Source organism: Pezoporus flaviventris, unplaced genomic scaffold (assembly GCF_033815535.1).
Source record: "Pezoporus flaviventris isolate CSIRO_AGI_PZ_B2104156 unplaced genomic scaffold, CSIRO_AGI_Pfla_v1 ptg000012l, whole genome shotgun sequence".
NCBI classification, from domain to species: domain Eukaryota; kingdom Metazoa; phylum Chordata; class Aves; order Psittaciformes; family Psittacidae; genus Pezoporus; species Pezoporus flaviventris.
Genome location: NW_026892560.1, coordinates 261510 through 279195, shown reverse-complemented (window position 1 = coordinate 279195; position 17686 = coordinate 261510). Strand labels below are relative to the sequence as shown.

General features: G+C 55.2%; 1 protein-coding gene across 2 annotated transcripts; it reads left to right on the top strand.

Annotated features, from left to right (window-relative positions):
• The first annotated feature begins 3062 nt into the window (after positions 1 to 3062).
• DRD4 (dopamine receptor D4) lies at positions 3063 to 16167 on the top strand. Of its 2 annotated transcripts, XM_061450940.1 has the most exons (5): positions 3063 to 3363; positions 5649 to 5768; positions 14273 to 14385; positions 14715 to 15262; positions 15901 to 16167. In XM_061450940.1, the coding sequence occupies exons 1-5, from the start codon at positions 3097 to 3099 to the stop codon at positions 16101 to 16103; spliced, it is 1251 nt and encodes a 416-aa protein (XP_061306924.1). In that variant the 5' UTR covers positions 3063 to 3096; the 3' UTR covers positions 16104 to 16167. The 2 variants fall into 2 exon arrangements, with proteins under 2 accessions (XP_061306924.1, XP_061306925.1); XM_061450941.1 differs by lacking the exon at positions 5649 to 5768 and having other exon boundaries at positions 15901 to 16166.
• Positions 16168 to 17686: the final 1519 nt, after the last annotated feature.

Below are 17686 nucleotides of genomic sequence, written 5' to 3'. Positions count from 1 at the left end.
ATCAGGGTACTATTCAACAGTTGACTTTAGGCTGAAACTCTGGCAGGTAATTTTGTTCTCTTTTTCTATTTAAAACTCCAGTGCCTCAAGTGGGAGAAACTACAGAGAAAAGCTCCACATCTCGGGGACCTTGGCAGGTATCACGATTCACAACCTTCCCGATGCTTTGAACCGACTGAATCCTCCACTAACTCATCCTCGGGGAGTCTCTGTGGAGCTCCTGCCTCCTTGGCTGGCTGCTGGGGACCAGCTCTGCTGAAAAGGCAGATCTGCCACTGCTGTGTGAAGAACTGGGTGTTTTCCTGGCGCTGCCAGGGGCTGGCCTCTGGCAGCTGAGTTTGGAGGTGGCTGGAGGGCAGTGACGGTGACACTGAGCTCACAAGCCAAGTCTCTGCATGCCAGAGCCACAGAAGGCAGAGGCCCTAAGAGATATTTGGTATCAGTCTCATTTCCCCTTATTTGACAAGCAGTGACATGGGATTACACAGAGACTCCATCCCTGGTGTATGGACAGCATTGTCTCTGGGATGGCTGGGAGACCAATCTGATGGTCTATAAAGGGGAAACTGAGGCACCATTTTACATGAGGTTGAGGTGCTGCTGTTCATATCTTGTGTCCTTCATAGCACGTCCTTAGGACAGAATAAACCATTTTTTCCTGACAGAAGAGCAGCTATGGGAGGCTTTCCCAGCCTCTTCTCCCTTCTCTGAGCCAGCAGCCTGTCACAGTGTGACAGGGGAACCAAGACACTGCAAGCTGCACACCCAAGCAAAACAGGGCTGCTCAAAACCACTGACCACATCACTCTCCAAAGGTGCTCTTAAAAGCACTCACTGTCCATCACTTTGACTTATAACTCTTCTTGCTTTCCACGAGGGGGAACAATGACTCTGTCATTTGTCATCTGTTTTTGCTCTCAGCGACATGAGATCCAATACCTGAAGGGGGCTACAAGGATGCTGGAGAGGGACTCTTCATCAGGAACTGGAGTGGCAGGACAAGGGGTGATGGGTTCAAACAAACAGGGGAACTTCAGGTTGGAGATAAGGCAGAAGCTCTCCCCTGTGAGGGTGCTGAGGCGCTGGCACAGGGTGCCCAGAGAAGCTGTGGCTGCCCCATCCCTGGCAGTGTTCAAGGCCAGGTTGGACACAGGGGCTTGGAGCAAGCTGCTCCAGTAGAAGGGGTCCCTGCCTGTGGCAGGGGGTTGGAGCTGGATAACCTCAAAGTCCTTTCCAATCCAAGCCATTCCATGATTCTGATCCTATGACCTTTCAGATACGCTGATGTATCACCGAATTTTCTTCTCCTCTACTAGGACAGCTCCTCTCACCCAAGAAAGGACTGTGTCTGATGCTTATACCTGCCAACAGGAAAAAAAGGTGCTTTTCTGCTACCATTGGTTCTCCAGGATTCACTGCTCCCCTGCGGATGCTGTGACACAGCACAGCCAAACCAGTCAGCCCATGCAGGACATGGTTTACAGCCCCTGTGCCTGCCAAGGGATGTGCTGTGGGCAGTGGCAGCAGGCACAAGGAGGAGCCGTGGGCCTCAGCGATGGTGAGCAAGGCTTAGTGCAGCCTCTGAGTGTGCAGTGGAAGAGCCACCCTAATTACTGCTTTGCATAGCTGCTCGGGTTTGGACATCAAAAGCCTTATTTCCCATTAGTTTAATCTACTCCAGGATTAAACCAGTTTAGGATTAAAGCACTGCTGGACTGGAATAAGGGCTTCCACACTGAGAATTAAAAGAGTCATTCTGCACTCACCCACAGGGAAAATCAAGATAATGAATAGAAATTAACTGCTAAAGTGGATTAAATACAAGGCGTTAATCCCTGTGGGAAGGCAGCCTGCAGTCACAGCCCCATCCTGCTCTCTTTACTGCTCAGGTAGTTTAAACACAAGTAGACTAAGGGTATTCTGTCCACACAGTATTCGGTGCCATTTCATTAATGCACCCTAGGGCCTTCTTTAGCTGATTTGAGTTGATTTCTTGGAGTAAAAAGGCTCTAGTAAGAGTGGTTCTGCTGTACCAGCTCACTGAGTGAAGGCTGTGAGAGCAGTGAGTGCCAGCGGTGACGTTCTAGCGACCAACCACCAGACCTGAAAGCTGTGGTATGACCAGGTGACAGAAACCACTGAGCATACTCAGACTCTCATGACATACGGGTTTAAGAAACACTATGGGGGCAGTTTTGTCCCAGTTCAATGCACTGGATAACACCGATCTTCCTTGTCTGAGCTCCACAGCAGATGACACTCCAGATGTGGTCTTCCCAACCTGAGGGATGTGCAGCCGTGCTTGTGCCCACCTAAGTCCAACACAAACTGTTCCCACAGGAACGCAGAAGTGATAGCTCCCGTTCCAGCGCTGTTTGGAGAAAGACCTGGTCCCACTCGGAGGAATGGAGGGAAATACGCTGGGTTTTACCACTCACAGAGCGACTGACCACTGCTTTGAGGTGGGAAGTGCCAAGTACGGAACACCAACCCACTGCTGCTGTACCTGGAGGAGGGTAGCAAGCCAAAGAAGAAATCTTAGCCGCCCCTCTTCCTCCTGCTCAAGAGGCAACAGAAAGCCTAATCCTGGGAGAAGGAGACTCCTCCACTGCAGGAGGCAGCTGGGGTAAGTTGGGCAGTGAAGGGCAAGGCGTTAATCCCCGGGGTTCTCTCGGTAAAGCCCGCACTGCCAGCACTCACCTGGGCCACCGGAGGAGCGGGGCCGCAAGCGGGGATTGGTCCACGGAGAGCATCCTCAAGGGCCACCTCCGCAAGGCGCCCCTCACCTCCGGGCCGGAGCGGGTGCGGGTCCTCCCTCCGGGGCTCGGCGGGGGGAGCGGGACCGGCACCCCTGGAGCCGCCCCCCCACCTCCGCCTCCCCGTAAGCCGCTTGGTGACCCAGTTGGGAGCGCGGGGGCCGGGGGGGGGGGGGGAGGCGGGCGGCGGAGGCTCCTCCCCGCTCCGCCGAAAGTTTGGTGCGGGCCGGCGGGGCTGAGCGCGGCCGGAGCCGGCGGCGGCGGCGGGGGCTGAGCCGGGCGCCCGCGGTCGGGGGCGCTCCCATGCGCCGGGCTGCCGGGGCCGCGCCGGGGCCGCGCCATGGTCAACGGCAGCGCCGGGGCCGGGCCCTGCAACGGCACCGCGCTGCCCCCGGCCCCGCCACCGCCGGCCGCAGGGCACAACATCGCCGCCCTGGTGCTGGGCATCGTCCTCATCCTGCTCATCGTGGGCGGCAACGGGCTCGTCTGCCTCAGCGTCTGCACGGAGCGGGCGCTGAAGACCACCACCAACTACTTCATCGTCAGCCTCGCCGTCGCGGACCTGCTGCTCGCCTTGCTCGTCCTGCCCCTCTATGTCTACTCCGAGGTGAGCACCGGGCTGGAAGGGCACCGCTGGGACTGGGGATCCTCAGGGTTACAGGGCTGCGGGGCGGGATCGGCAGGAGGCCAGGTGTTGAGGGTTAAAGCCCGTCTCCCTTTTGCTCCCCACCTCCGTCCCTCCGGATCGGGGCTGCCGTCGCTGCTGCTCAGCCCCTCGGGACAGCCCCAGCCCTGCTCCGCTGCGGGGACATTGGTGGTGCTTTCAAACCGCCGCGGCTTTTTCCTCACGGCATCTCGGCTGTCGGCATTGCAAACCCACTGCAGGACAGCGAGCGGTGACAGCGGCAGCAAGTTCGGGGGCTTCCCCGTCGTCCTGTCGGACCGTTGCCGAGCTGCAAATGCCCCGAGTGGAGATGCCCTTAGAGGGGGGGGGTCTCCCCGGGCCGGGTCAGCAGCTCTGGGGAGCCCCTGTGTTGCCATCAGCAAGTGGTTAGCAAGGGTCTGGCATAAGGTGAGCAGGTTTTGGTGGTAATCGTAGAATAGGTTGGAAGGGGACCTCAAGGATCATCTGGTCCAACCTCTCATGGCAAAAGCACAGTCTAGACAAGGCGGACCATAAGGGACACCTTTAGCCAGGAGTCAGGTTCCCATGTGGGGTTCAGAGGAGGAAGAGGTCTTTTTAGGGAGCTAAGTGGGATCGGTCACTCTACATCAAGGTGCTTTTGGTTAGGTTGCTGCAGGGCTCCTCCTGGCAGGTTCTATGGTTTGCACACGTCTGACCCTGAATGTGCTGGAGCCTTTGGGGGACTTTGGGTCAGGTTTCCTGTTCACCTCCTAGACTGGACAGCTGAGGGAAAGAACAGGAGCTCCGGAGGCTGAGTGGGTTTGGATCTCTCTGTAACAGGGAGAGAAATGTTTACTGGCAGGGGACTGGGGATGCCTTTGATTGTGGGGGGCTTTGTTGGATGGGGGTGAGGAGCCTCACTAGAGCCTGACCATCTCCTTCCCTGCTCCAGTGGATAAAAACATCACAAGCCAAAATTTCAGGGGTTTGTACCTACGTAGAAGAAAGAGCAGTCCTCTTCTTTCCAGACGTGGGGAGAGTCAGGACACAACCTTGTGTGCAGAGAGCAGCCCCAGAAAGCTTCAGTCTGATGAGCCTTGCGTTTTCTGACAGCCACATGAGTTGCAAGGTGGTGGCTTAATGCTTCATTGGGGAGTGAAAAGGGTTGGCCCCATGAGTGAGACCAAATGGTGCTCCCATCCTTGGAGGCAAACGCAAGAGCACACCAGCAGTGTTTGGTAGCATCTCCCTTCTCTCCCATGCCAGGGCTGCTGCTCAGCACCTCACAGGGGTGGGGCTATACTTAAGCAAGGCTGAGGATTAGGGTTTAGGATGCTTTTAGCCTCTCTACCTGGTTCTAGGACTATGCAAGACACTGTGACCTCTCTGAAGACAGGTATTCCGGAGGGACAAGCTCATCTGGGGACCATACCAAGAACCAATGAAGAACAGGAGCATTAGATTCCCTTCTTTCCACCACACTGACAGGAACCCCCTCTGTGCTCTTTGGTTGTGGTGGTTTTGCTCTTCCTTCATAACCTCTCTGGTTTTGGTGGCTGGAAATTCTCTGCCTTCATCCTTCTTCACAGCTGCTTTTTGCTAACTTGGATCTCCTTTTTCTCCTTGCTCTTTCTCTTGTCCCTCCATGCTTGCAGCTCCTGTTTCTATGGGCAGCCATGCACACTACTGTGGTTTCCTCTTGCCTGCAGGCTTGAGCTTTGCTGAGATTTTAAATGCAGGTTTATATGCTCTGAGGTACCCTTGAAAATGCTTCCATTTGGGCATCAGCATTGTGGGTCTTTCCTTGGGTACCACAGGCATCCCACAGATAATGATGCTCAGGCAATGGGTGTCCAGCCCTGCCTTAGAACCTTAGAAATATGCTAAGGGGAAGTTGAGGCAGTGCCAGGGGATGGAATTCTTGTGGAGTTTAGTTTTTCTTTCCTTGGAGGCAAATCAAAACCAGAATCAGATGCTTGACAGGGGCTATAGTGGTTGCTGCTGTTTAAAACTAGCTGGAATTCTACTTGCATTCCGTATCACTGCATGGAGCCACTGACAATGCAGCGTGGCCAGTCCTGAACGTTCAGTTCAGGCTTTGTTCTCAGTGTGGGATTTTTCCTTGGTGGTTGTTTTTAACCTCAGTGCAGCTCCTGACAGAGTAAAAGTGACTTTGGGGACTATTGGAGAACTGGAGAACCAGCTGAGAGGGTTTTTTTTGTTGAGCAGGAACACAACAATGATCTCTGTCCACTTCTTTCATTCAGCAGGAGCTGCTTGTTCATCTTGTGCTTTCTTCCTGCAAGAAGGCTTCTTGTGTTAGGTCTTTGGAACCAGCCCTCCCAGCCAGGCCTTTAGAAGACAGCTGGAGAGATTTAGCCTTTGAGGTGAGATCTGACATCCCCACAGATCAACAGATCTCCCACAAGCTTCGGAGAGGATGGGATTCCTTCCTGTGAGATGCGAGTTACCCTTTGCTGCTGTTCACAGAAGCTGGAACACAGTGTGAGAGGCCTTGATCTTGGCTGTTATTTCTAGTTGCTAAGAAAAGGTGATTGTGATGTTTCAGCTGCAGTGGTTGTCACCTGTTCTCCTTTTGTACTTCCAAAAGAGCCAGCCGAACCTCTTGTCACAAATAAGCTCTTAGTCCATGGGGAGGATTCAGAGGGCTTGGCTGTAGGAAGCCGAGTTGCGTCAGTTCTCCCTGGATGCCCCTTGTTTGTGCCTGCAGGGTTGGAGGATTGCTGGAAGCAGGTGCTAGACAAGGGGGGAATTGGTCTGTGTGGTCACAGCTCGCTCTTTTCTGTACCATTTCACAGTCACTGCAGCCTCAGCGGGAACCAGAGCTTGGCAGAAGGGCAGGAAATGGGGCGAGCTAATGCAAACCTCCCCTGCTCCTGTCCTCTGCAGTGCAGCTCAGGGAGAAGCACCCCAGTGCGCGGTGGTGTTCTCTGATGATGAGCAGGTGTCTCTGCTCTGCTCTCGTGAGACCTCCCCTGGAGCATTGTGTGCAGTTCTGGGGTCCTCAACATAAAAAGGACATGGAACTGTTGGAACAAGGCCAGAGGAGGCCATGAGGATGCTCAGGGGCTGGAGCACCTCCTGTATGAAGACAGGCTGAGAAAGCTGGGGCTGTTCAGCCTGGAGAAGAGAAGGCTGCGGGGAGACCTCAGAGCAGCTTCCAGTGTCTGAAGGGGGCCTATAGGGATGCTGGGGAGGGACTCTTCATTAGGGACTGCAGTGACAGGACAAGGGGTAACGGGTTCAAACTGAAACAGGGGAAGTTTAGATTGGATCTAAGGAGGAAATTCTTTCCTGTGAGGGTGCTGAGGCACTGGAATGGGTTGCCCAGGGAGGTTGTGAATGCTCCATCCCTGGCGGTGTTCAAGACCAGGTTGGACAGAGCCTTGGGTGCCATGGTTTAGTGTGAGGTGTCCCTGCCCATGGCAGGGGGGGTTGGAACTGGATGGTCTTAAGGTCCTTTCCAACCCTAACTATTGTATGATTCTATGATTCTACTCCTGGCCAGTCCTGGTCCCACAACCAGTATAAAAAAGGACAGTCCTTGGCTCAGAACTTTGGAACTCAGCTGAGTGACCTGGGGCTCTGAGTCTCCCTCCAGGCATGCAGGAAAGCCTGTAGAGCAATCCTGCCCACAGAGCAGCCTCTCCTACGAGAGGAACATTTTTGCTGGTTTCTACCCTGGCCTAAATCTCTCTCTAGTGCTCCCTGTGCATCGCTGGCACTTCCTCAGCCTGTATTTCTTTCCTCATTAATTTGTCCTGCCAAATTTACCTACCCAGCTCAAGGTAAGGCTTTGGACCTTAAGGAGAAAGTGCTAAAACGGCTGTCCCAAAGCTGGCCTTCCATAAAGCCAAATGTTGCTGTCACTTGTCAGTTCTGACCCTTCACAACCTGAAAGCCCCCTATGGATGCGAAGGAAGAAGCATCAGCTTTCCACCGCCTCAAAGCATCAGTTTCCAAACGGATGTGAGCTCCTGGCAGGGCCGTGTTTGCAGCCAGCTTCCCTCTAGAAAGAACTACAGCGTTAAAGCAAACCAGATGAACTCGCTCTGTCTGGAGTGTTGGCCTGGGTGGAGGGGGATGAGCGCTCTTTGCCATGTCAGCCCCTGCTATCAGCACACGCACAGGAAGTCAAGCACCGACTGACGGTGCGGTGATGCAGATGTGTCCAGCATCCTCCACCCATCTTGTTCAACCACAGAACAGGGACGTGTTCTGGTGCTTGCCAGTTGTTGGTCGCCACACGCCAGGCTGCCCTGATGTGCAGAAGGTGCTCCTCTTCCAACTCGCTTGGGAATCTCAAGTCTCAGCAGTATGACAGCGAGAGGTAAAAACCCAGCGAGAAAGGAGACTGCTTTCCTACAGCAGCCTTGGCTTCCTGTGGGGCTCTCCTAGCCATCAATCCACTGTCTGTAAGGCAACGATGGGAAGGAAGGGGGAAAGAGGTGGCCTGGGGCACTCCCAGCTATGCCCAGTAATTCCCCAGGAGCAAAGCCCTGCCTTTGTGTGAAGAGATTCCAGGGGAAGATACCAGAGTGAGCATGACAATGGGGGTTACCGCTCCCCTGCGGCAGTGAGGACACACGGGAAGGCAGAGCCTCAGGTACTGTGGAGGTACTACAGGACCTCCTTGGGCGCTGAGTGGCTTTGCCACTAGAAATCTGCAGGGAGGGAGCTGCATGGCTCCAAAGGCTTGTCTGTGTCTAACTGCTTCCTCTGCCCAGCGACTCCTTGACAATGGCAGGGAGTCCTCCTTAACTGGGGGCATCCCCAGCAGATGTCAGGCTGAGCAGCTCCCACTCTTGTACTCGCTGTAGAGCACCCGTCCTGCCTGCCTCGCTCACACCCCGCTCCTCCGATCCGCTCTCCTTAATCCACGCCGGTTTCCTGGGCTAACGAAGACGGCGGATGCAGGAGCTGGTGCCAGGAGCTGCCTACGGCAGCGTTACCTAAACAGCTTCGCCGCTAAGATGTGTGCGAGCACGCAGGAGAGGAAATGCTTCCAGCAGCGCCTACCCAGCTCCTTCCACAGGTCGGGGCGGATGGGCCTTTCCAGCAGTCCCTCCACCTCACACATCCCAGGGCTGTAGAGCAGCCAGCGCTATTACACAGGCTGTGCTCGTGGTCAGGGTGATGCTGTTCTGCAGCAGACTTCCTGGGTGTCGCTTGTGCCACTGGTACCAAAAGGGACCTTTGAAGCGTCTCATAGGTGTGCCTGTGATGTTCTGTTGAGAGACCAGAGCTCTACCCTCCTCCAGATTTCCTGTGGCTCTGTGGGTGCATGTCATCCTTTCTGTGGCAGCGTTCAAGATTACTCAGTCCCAAATCTTACAGCTTCAGTGGGAAGAGATGTTCCTGTAGGCCTGAGTGGTGCCTGAGCCGCAGCCTCTGCACGCCATCCTGGGAGCTGGTACCCACCAGTGCTAAGGAGCCTGTTTTCAGTGACCAGTAATTGTGGGGAGGGGTCTTAGAATTCTGGGGCCTCGTGTTTCAGGTGCATGATCAGACTGACTTCTCACTCTCTAAACCCTTGACCTCAATGCTTTAAGCCAAAAAAGGATGCTAGAGCAGACGTGAGGCCCCCCTTGTCTCCTGTCCCACTCCCTCGCCTTCCTCTCCCCTTGCAGCTTCATTGTGTCCCCTGGAGAACGCAGAAGCCATCACGGCTCATGACAAAGGCCCAGCGTGAGCTCCTTGTGGGCATCTGGACAGTCCTTTGATGCTGAACTTTGCTCCCTTGCAAGGTGCATTACCCTTCTGATGGGTGTTGTAACCCTCTTAGCAGGCCTGGGCTCCTAAGGCTAGCACTTGTAGTCTCCCTGTGTGATGTGTTTGAGCCAGGTCCTCGCTGAGGGCAGGCAGGTGCCTCTCTGGAAACACAGCTGGGCAGCTCCTCATTCACCCTGAGGCTGCTGCTGCTGGTGTTATCCCTATTTATCATCACCACCAAAGACTAAAGGATGTCTTTGTGCCCCCTGCTTCTCTGTGAGCCTCTTTGCAGGGCTGGCAAGAGGGGCAGGTATGAAGCTGCCCTGGGGTGCCGCATGTGACAGGACCGAGACAAGAGCTGTTGTCACCAGTAGTAAGACTAAACCCTTTGGTCCTGTGCTGGCTCAGGCCCTCAGGAGCACTGGTGGTGTAAGAGCCCTGCAGGCAACAGGCTAGTTTGCAAGAAGGCAGATTTTTGTCCAGATATCAGCTGGGTTTAGGGATGGGGACATCAAAATGACCCGCCTGGGAAGGCAGCCTGCAAGGGTGTTTGAGAAGTCAAGTCCCATCTCCTGCCATCCACTGTCCTACAAAATACTTTCTATAACCTCTTTGTATTCAGTTATAGACTGGTTTGTGTTGGAAGAGACCTTAAAGCTCCTCCAGTTCCAACCCCCTGCCACGGGCAGGGACCCCTTCCACTGGAGCAGCTTGCTCCAAGCCCCTGTGTCCAACCTGGCCTTGAGCACTTCTCTGTAAGAAGCAGTTGGAGTTGTTCCTCCTCTGCACATCGTGGTTGAACCAGAACCTAGGTGCCGTTTGTAAAGAGACCACAGTGGCTGCGTGTGAGCTTACTGACATTGCCAGCCCTGGTTGGATGAAGAAGCAGCCCGGCTGCACCTGGAATATCTCTGGGAAAGAGGCTTGTGTCTGCAGCAGTGACCGTTATCACCTTCCTATAAACCCTTCTTGTCTGCTATGGAACACTGAGCTATGGGCAGACCATGGCCCATAAGGTTTTCCATCCTCTTCCAAGAAGTCCTGCCTGGAGGTTTGTGGCCAATACCCTCACCCATGTGAGCTCAGCCAGAGCTGTGTACCACCAGCCTTAGAAGCAATGCAGCAGGTAGGCTGGCAGGGGGGTTATATTGGAGCTCTTGGGAGCTCTGTTCTGTTTTGATAGGGGAGGTCCTTTGCCTCCCGGTCATGTCTTGCTGTGCAGCTCCCTGTGGCCTCTGGTTCTCCATCCCTGGCAGCATTCAAGACCGGGTTGGACAGAGCCTTGGGTGCCATGGTTTAGTGTGAGGTGTCCCTGCCCATGGCAGGGGGTTGGAACTGGATGATCTTAAGGTCCTTTCCAACCTTAACTGTTCTATGATTCTAACAGCAGCACCACTGATGAGCATCACTGCGGGGAAACAAGGGGCCTTGTGCTGAAAAAGCAGGGAACCTGAAAGTGCCACTGGAAGTGGAATCCCTCTGGAGCACATCTTAGAGGCGGCTTGAGCCGTTTATGGTCCCTAAAGCCCTGCACTGTGTACCTCGATGGGCTAATCTTCTCCTGTGATTAGGAACCTCTCGATCACATGGCCCTGCAAAGCCAGCTATGCCTCTAATCCAAAGGCCCTCACCCCTCCGAGAGGTTCTTGGCACATTTTGCAGTCAAGAAACACGGTGCTACAGGAAGCCCTCGCCCAGCGTGGTCCCCCCCAGGCAGTGCTGGGGGTCGGTGGGGAAAGGGAAGGGTTTGAAGCATTTCCTAAGAGCCCAATGTGAATCTCTCAGCAAAGGCTGTGTCCTCCGGAGGTGCTGCAGCCCCACAGCTCTTGTCCTTTTCAGAACCAGTTAGCTCCCCAAGGTTTTGGAAGCCCAGAATCAGATTTGACCTTGGCAGGATCCCAGTTGAGCTCGGTGGCACCTTGGGGCTTGGTTTGTCTGATTCAGCTCCCAGATTCACTTTGGGGTGGCTGATCCATGCTGCAGGAAGCGTTCGGGTCTGAAGCCAGCCCTTCCCGGGAGGTTCAGGCTGGCTCTCAAGGAGATGGCTGTATAAAAATAGCCAGTTTCTTCAGCATCTCCTTCGGCTTTGCAGCTCCACTAATCATAATCCTGTGCGTGACATCATTACTGCCTGGCATTAATCCTGCCAGAGCGGCTCTGGCAGGGCCAGGGGCTCTGCTCCTGCCCAGCCTTACGTGGCTGGGTCCCTTGTGCCAGGATGGATGAAACCAGAGCCTGCTCTTTCGCATCTCCACGTGAACAAATCCACGCTCTCACTGGCTGCATGGCACCAGTGAAGTCAGACTCTGCGGGCCCTGGGTGGCTGTTACTATAGCTTTGCTTTGGGGAGAGCCTGGGGAGTAGCAGTGTAGTAGGGGTGGAAGTGCCTGGCTCCCTCTGGGGTCCCCTGGCTGTGTGCCTGGGGCAGTGGGGCTGCTCAGGGCATGTGCTCTCAGTTCACGTACCGCTCTCGGCCGTGTAACCTGTGTGTAAGTGCTGGGAGGTGCCACCTGCGTTCCTGGGCGCCTTTCTTTCATCTTCCTGAGCCTAAACTAAAGCCCTTTCCCCTACTTCACCTGTTTTAGAACCAGGTACGGTGATGCAGTAATTGTTTCTCTTCTTGACTTCATCCCATCGCTCCTCGCTTGGCACTGGAACGTGGTAGAACTCTCCCCACCCTTGGCACCTCCTCTGCTGTCCCCATGCAAGGTGTTGGGCTTATTCCTCACCCCCTTAAGATGCTGGATTGGGCTTTTGTAGCTTTCCCCCTCATTTCCTAGCAAGAGCCGCCCCAGGATGCTCAAGGCTGGTCCCAAAGGGTGTGTTATGGAGTAACCCAGGGATGTGGTGGCATGGCAGCTCTGTCTCCAGGGGATGTGCGCAGCTTCAGGTGTGCTTCCTGAAGGGCCATGTGCCCCAGAGCAGCTCCACGCACACAGATGAAGTACGGATGTTCTAAAGAGGGATACATAGCATATAATGATATGTTATATATGGTTTATGTACTTTACTATGTATTACCATAATATAGGATGTATGAATCCATAGGCATCATAGGATCATGGAATGGGTTGTGTTAGAAGGGACCTTAAAGCTCCCCCAGCTCCAACCCCAACCCCTTCCACTGGAGCAGCTTGCTCCAAGCCCCTGTGTCCAACCTGCCCTTGAGCACTGCCAGGGATGGGGCAGCCACAGCTTCTCTGGGCACCCAGTGCCAGCGCCTCACCGTATGTTCTACATTAGATTGTTATATGTTCCACAATGCAATGATCCCTGTATGTATAGATGTTCTATATTTATATATTAATGCACTGCATAATAAATAATTGGTTGGACAGAGCCTTGGGTGCCATGGTTTAGTGTGAGGTGTCCCTGCCCATGGCAGGGGGTTGGAACTGGATGATCTTAAGGTCCTTTCCAGCCCTAACTGTTCTATGGCTCTATAATAATATTAATTAATTGATAAATTATAGGGATTAAAATGTAGGTATAAAAAATAGAAGTCCCTGGGATACATATCTATTTATATATATGTATATTTTTATATAACACATTGCATATACATAAAAATATATAATAAGTTATATACATTGCAAGTAGCAATATATTTGTTATAATATTTATTACAATAATATATATTTATAAGGGTAAGAGTATATGTGCAGTATGTATAGTGTTTGGTGCTTTGCCAAGTTCCAGGGGCATTTTGTATTTCTTGTATGCAATCTAATTTCTAATTATAAATACAATAACTTTGGGTCTTATTTATAAATACATATATTTATGCATTATATATAGGTATGTTATATATATTATATATATATGTGTGTGTGTTTGCGCAGGCCAAGGGGCACGGCTTGAACCTGCCCGAGGGGAGGCTGAGCTGAGCTCTTAGGCAGAAGCTCTTCCCTGGGAGGGTGCTGAAGCGCTGGCACAGGGTGCCCAGAGAAGCTGTGGCTGCCCCATCCCTGGCAGTGCTCAAGGCCAGGATCTTTCAGGTCCCTTCCAAGCCAGAGCCCTCCGTGAGCCTGTGGTTCTAGGGACCTGCCCAAGGAACGCTTCAGGCTGCAGGCACCAAACCCGTGTGGGGTGGATGAGAGCTTTGCCCCAGTGCGGCAGGGGACCGGGGGAGCCTTCCCTCCTCCGAGCTGCTGAGCTGGGCTGGAGGGGGCTGAGCTTGAGCTGAGCGGGGGTTTGAGCCCCTCTTCATGGCAGGGGAAGACAGAAGCAGCTTCTCTTGTGCTAGCGGTACGGTTCTGATCAAAATGCTGCTGCTGGGCTCGTCCTGGGGGCAGTTCCCCGGCACACGGAAAGGAAGGCGACAGCGCTTTTCTCCTGAGCTCATCCTCGCCTTCCCGTTGCCAAGAGCCGTTCCTTTCGGAGCACATTCCTGTTCCACGGGCTGGCATCGACAGAGCACGAACCCTGGCGCCGCTGGGTTCCTCCGGAGGATTATTTGGGGTACAGAAGCGTCCATCCTTAACTCGATGCCTTTTACACAGCAAAGCCCGCACTTGGGAGCGCCGCAGACCAACAGCACCGGCTCCTGGCCTCTCGCTGGCAGCCCTTCTGCTTTACCCTGGTGCCTGTGGCTGGAGAGCAGAGCAAGAGACAGCGTCCGACCGCCTTGAGCAGCCTGGCCTCGGGCTTAGTGGGACAGACCCACCCGGTTGTGTGGCACGCTGCTCCCATCGGCTGCAAACAGGGTGTTGGAGCAGCTGGGACATGGAGTCTCTCCCTGCTTCCTCAGTGACCTGTGGCTAGGGAGTGCTGAGCCCTGCGTTACTGGGGGGGGGGGGGGGAATTTTGGGGTGGAATTTGAGGAGTTTGGGGTTTTGAGCCCGCTGGCTCCCATTAATGGGCCTCTGCACCCTTAGTGTGCGGTGTGAGGCTGTTCAGGGTCCCGCTCACTCGGCAGTGCTGCTGTGCAGCTCCATTCTGCAGCCAGGCCGGGACCACGACGTCCCAGTGAAGCTGTGAGCCCTTGTGTGGGGTTAATCCCGTGCGCTGCTGCTTTGCTGGGCAGGGATGAGCATGCCGGGGCTGGACGGCTCCGGGGCAGGCTGCTCACCTGGAGGGGAGCGTGAGGCATGGAGCTGTTTGATGGCATTTTCACACAGTGGGACAGGGCATCTGCTGATCCCGGGGATCTTTTCAGTTCCAGGGAGGTGTGTGGTCCCTCAGCACGGCGCTGTGCGATGCTCTCATGACCATGGACGTGATGCTGTGCACGGCCTCCATCTTCAACCTCTGTGCTATCAGCGTGGATCGGTAAGTGCCTTCCTCCTCCTCCTCCTCACGCCAGGGGAGGGAGTGCTGTGTCCTGGCACCAAGCTGCTTCCCCACAGACGCCACGCTCTGCCCTTCCATCCTCCCCCATCACCGCCTTTGTGTCCGTCAGTACCCTTGCACAATGGCATGATAAGGGCAGAGCTGCCCCTTTGGGTGCTCTTCGGAGCGGGTGACTGGCTGTAGCCCAGGCCTCGGCGCTGGAGGTGAATTAAGCAGTGGGAGGGGCAGTGGCAAGAGGTTTGGGACTCCCGTTACCAGTGCTGGCCCCACCATAGTGGGACTGACCCAGGCGGGGCCTGTGTTGGCAGGTTTATCGCCGTTTCAGTCCCCCTGAACTACAACCGGCGACAGATCGACCTGCGGCAGTTGATCCTCATATCCACCACCTGGATCTTCGCCTTTGCCGTCGCGTCCCCCGTCATCTTTGGCCTCAACAACGTCCCAAACCGGGACCCCAGCTCGTGTCAGCTGGAGGATGACAACTACATCGTGTACTCCTCCATCTGCTCCTTCTTCATCCCCTGCCCCGTCATGTTGGTGCTCTACTGCGCCATGTTCCAAGGACTCAAGCGCTGGGAAGAAGCCCGGAAGGCCAAGCTCAGGGGCGGCATCTACGGCGCCAACAGGAAGCTCTATCAGCCCGGCCCCTTCATTGCGAGCGAGCAGACCAGGCTGGAGCCAGAGCAGTGCAACCCCTACGCCCTCTCCAGCCATCCCGGGGACTGTGGGATGAGCAACGGGATCCACACGGTCTCCTACCCCCACCTCAAGTACCCGCAGCCGGGACACAGTCGGAAGCAGGCCAAGATCAACGGCCGGGAGCGGAAGGCCATGCGGGTGCTGCCTGTCGTTGTTGGTGAGGAGCGGTTGGGGATGGCTGGGCAGGCACATCCTGTAGGACTTGTCTGAACCTGGTGAAGCCAACACCCTTCTTGGCCTCCCCTAGCAGGAGCCATATGGCCCCAGGATGCTGAGGACTGGGCTTTGTCCTCGCTGGACGGGGTGCTGGTGGGACAAGGGCCACCTTGTTCACCTCCCCAGTGCTCAGGTCCTCCTCCCTCTTCCTCACATACACTTGTTTTAACGCCCACCCTCCCCGTGTCCCTGTGCCCATTGCTCAGCATCAGGGAATGATGATCCAGGGGAAAATCTCAGCATCCCTTTGAGCAGGGCAGTGCCACCAAACACGTCCCCTGGGACAGAGCAGGAGCACCTACAGCGTTCGTAACCTAACCTCTCTTGGCAGCCTAAAAGCAAATCCAAACTCCTCCGTAACAGACTTTGCACCAAGGTTTAGGACAAGCAAGGCATCCTTGGCTGGGTGTAAGCGCAGCCCTCTGCACCAGCCCATCTGCTGCTTGTGCCTCGGGGCCCTCTGAGCTCTCCCCCTTCTTGTTTAGCCCAGGCTTGTGTTCAACCAACCGCTTTTTTTGTCAAGTTCATCCCTTTTTCGTTAAACCAACCCCTTTCTACCATTTCACTGCCCCTCCGCAGGTGCTTTCCTCTTCTGCTGGACTCCGTTCTTCGTGGTCCACATCACCAAGGCTCTCTGCAAGTCCTGTGCTGTGCCCACCCAAGTCACCAGCACCGTCACCTGGCTGGGCTACGTCAACAGCGCCCTCAACCCCATCATCTACACCGTGTTCAACGCCGAGTTCAGGAACTTCTTCCGCAAGGTCTTGCACCTCTTCTGCTGAGCCCCAGGGGAGGGGGGGTTTGTATGGTTCATTAAAGTTCTATTTCTGCCTAAGGGCTGCTGTCTTTGCTGGGGGAGGAGGGAGAGGGGAAGGCTGCAGGTCCCCAGCTGCTCCCAGCAAGGCGTTACAGGTGAGTACTCCTGGATGCAGCTCTGGTGCTTGGTTAACACCTGGTGCTTGGTGTGAGCAGCAGAGGGGCGGCAGGGCTGGGCCTGGCTTTGAGTTGAGCTGCTTGGGCTGGGCTCGCCTTCTCTGAGCCGGCACCAAAGGAACTGACTCAGCCCTGCCCCACCGCGGTGCCTGGAGCGGGGAGAGCTTTGGTGCTGGTGGCTGCTCTGGCCTGGAGAGTCACTGACGGGTCCCTGCACAGGACAACAAACCAGGCTCCATCCCCTGGGACACAGGGAGAGACAAACCAGCCTCCATCCCCTGTAAACAGAGACAAACCAGCCTCCATCCCCTGTAAACAGAGACAAACCAGCCTCCATCCCCTGTAAACAGAGAGACAAACCAGCCTCCATCCCCTGTAAACAGAGACAAACCAGCCTCCATCCCCTGTAAACAGAGAGACAAACCAGCCTCCATCCCCTGTAAACAGAGACAAACCAGCCTCCATCCCTGGGACACAGGGAGAGACAAACCAGCCTCCATCTCCTGGGACACAGGGAGTGACAAACCAGCCTCCATCCCCTGGGACACAGGGAGAGACAAACCAGCCTCCATCCCCTGTAAACAGAGACAAACCAGCCTCCATCCCCTGTAAACAGAGACAAACCAGCCTCCATCCCCTGTAAACAGAGACAAACCAGCCTCCATCCCCTGTAAACAGAGAGACAAACCAGCTTCCACCCCTGGGACACAGGGAGCCACAAACCAGCCTCCATCTCCTGGGACACAAAGTGACAAACCAGCCTCCATCCCCTGGGACACAGGGAGCCACAAACCAGCCTCCATCCCTGGGACACAGGGAGCCACAAACCAGCCTCCATCCCTGGGACACAGGGAGAGACAAACCAGCCTCCATCCCTGGGACACAGAGTGACAAACCAGCCTCCATCCCCTGGGACACGGAGTGACAAACCAGCCTCCATCCCCTGGGACACGGAGTGACAAACCAGCCTCCATCCCTGGGACACAGGGAGAGACAAACCAGCCTCCATCCCTGGGACACAGCCTCCATCCTTGGGACACAGGGAGCCACAAACCAGCTTCCATGCCCTGGGACACAGCCTCCATCCCCTGGGACACAGGGAGAGACAAACCAGCCTCCAACCCCTGGGACACAGCCTCCATCCCTGGGACACAGGGAGTGACAAACCAGCCTCCATCCCCTGGGACACAGCCTCCATCCCCTGGGACACAGCCTCCATCCCCTGGGACAAAGGGAGCATCATGTAATGACACCTGTGAGACCCACACAGGAAGGAACAGACTCATCAGAAGCTGCTGCCGTAAGACTGGTGGTTTCCATCTCATCTTTCTGTTATTGGACTCCGGATAGGATTTGTGATGCTGGACCGGGCCACTCTGATTCAGGGGGCCCCCTCCTGGACTGTGAGCTGAACACTGTCCTCACCCACCAG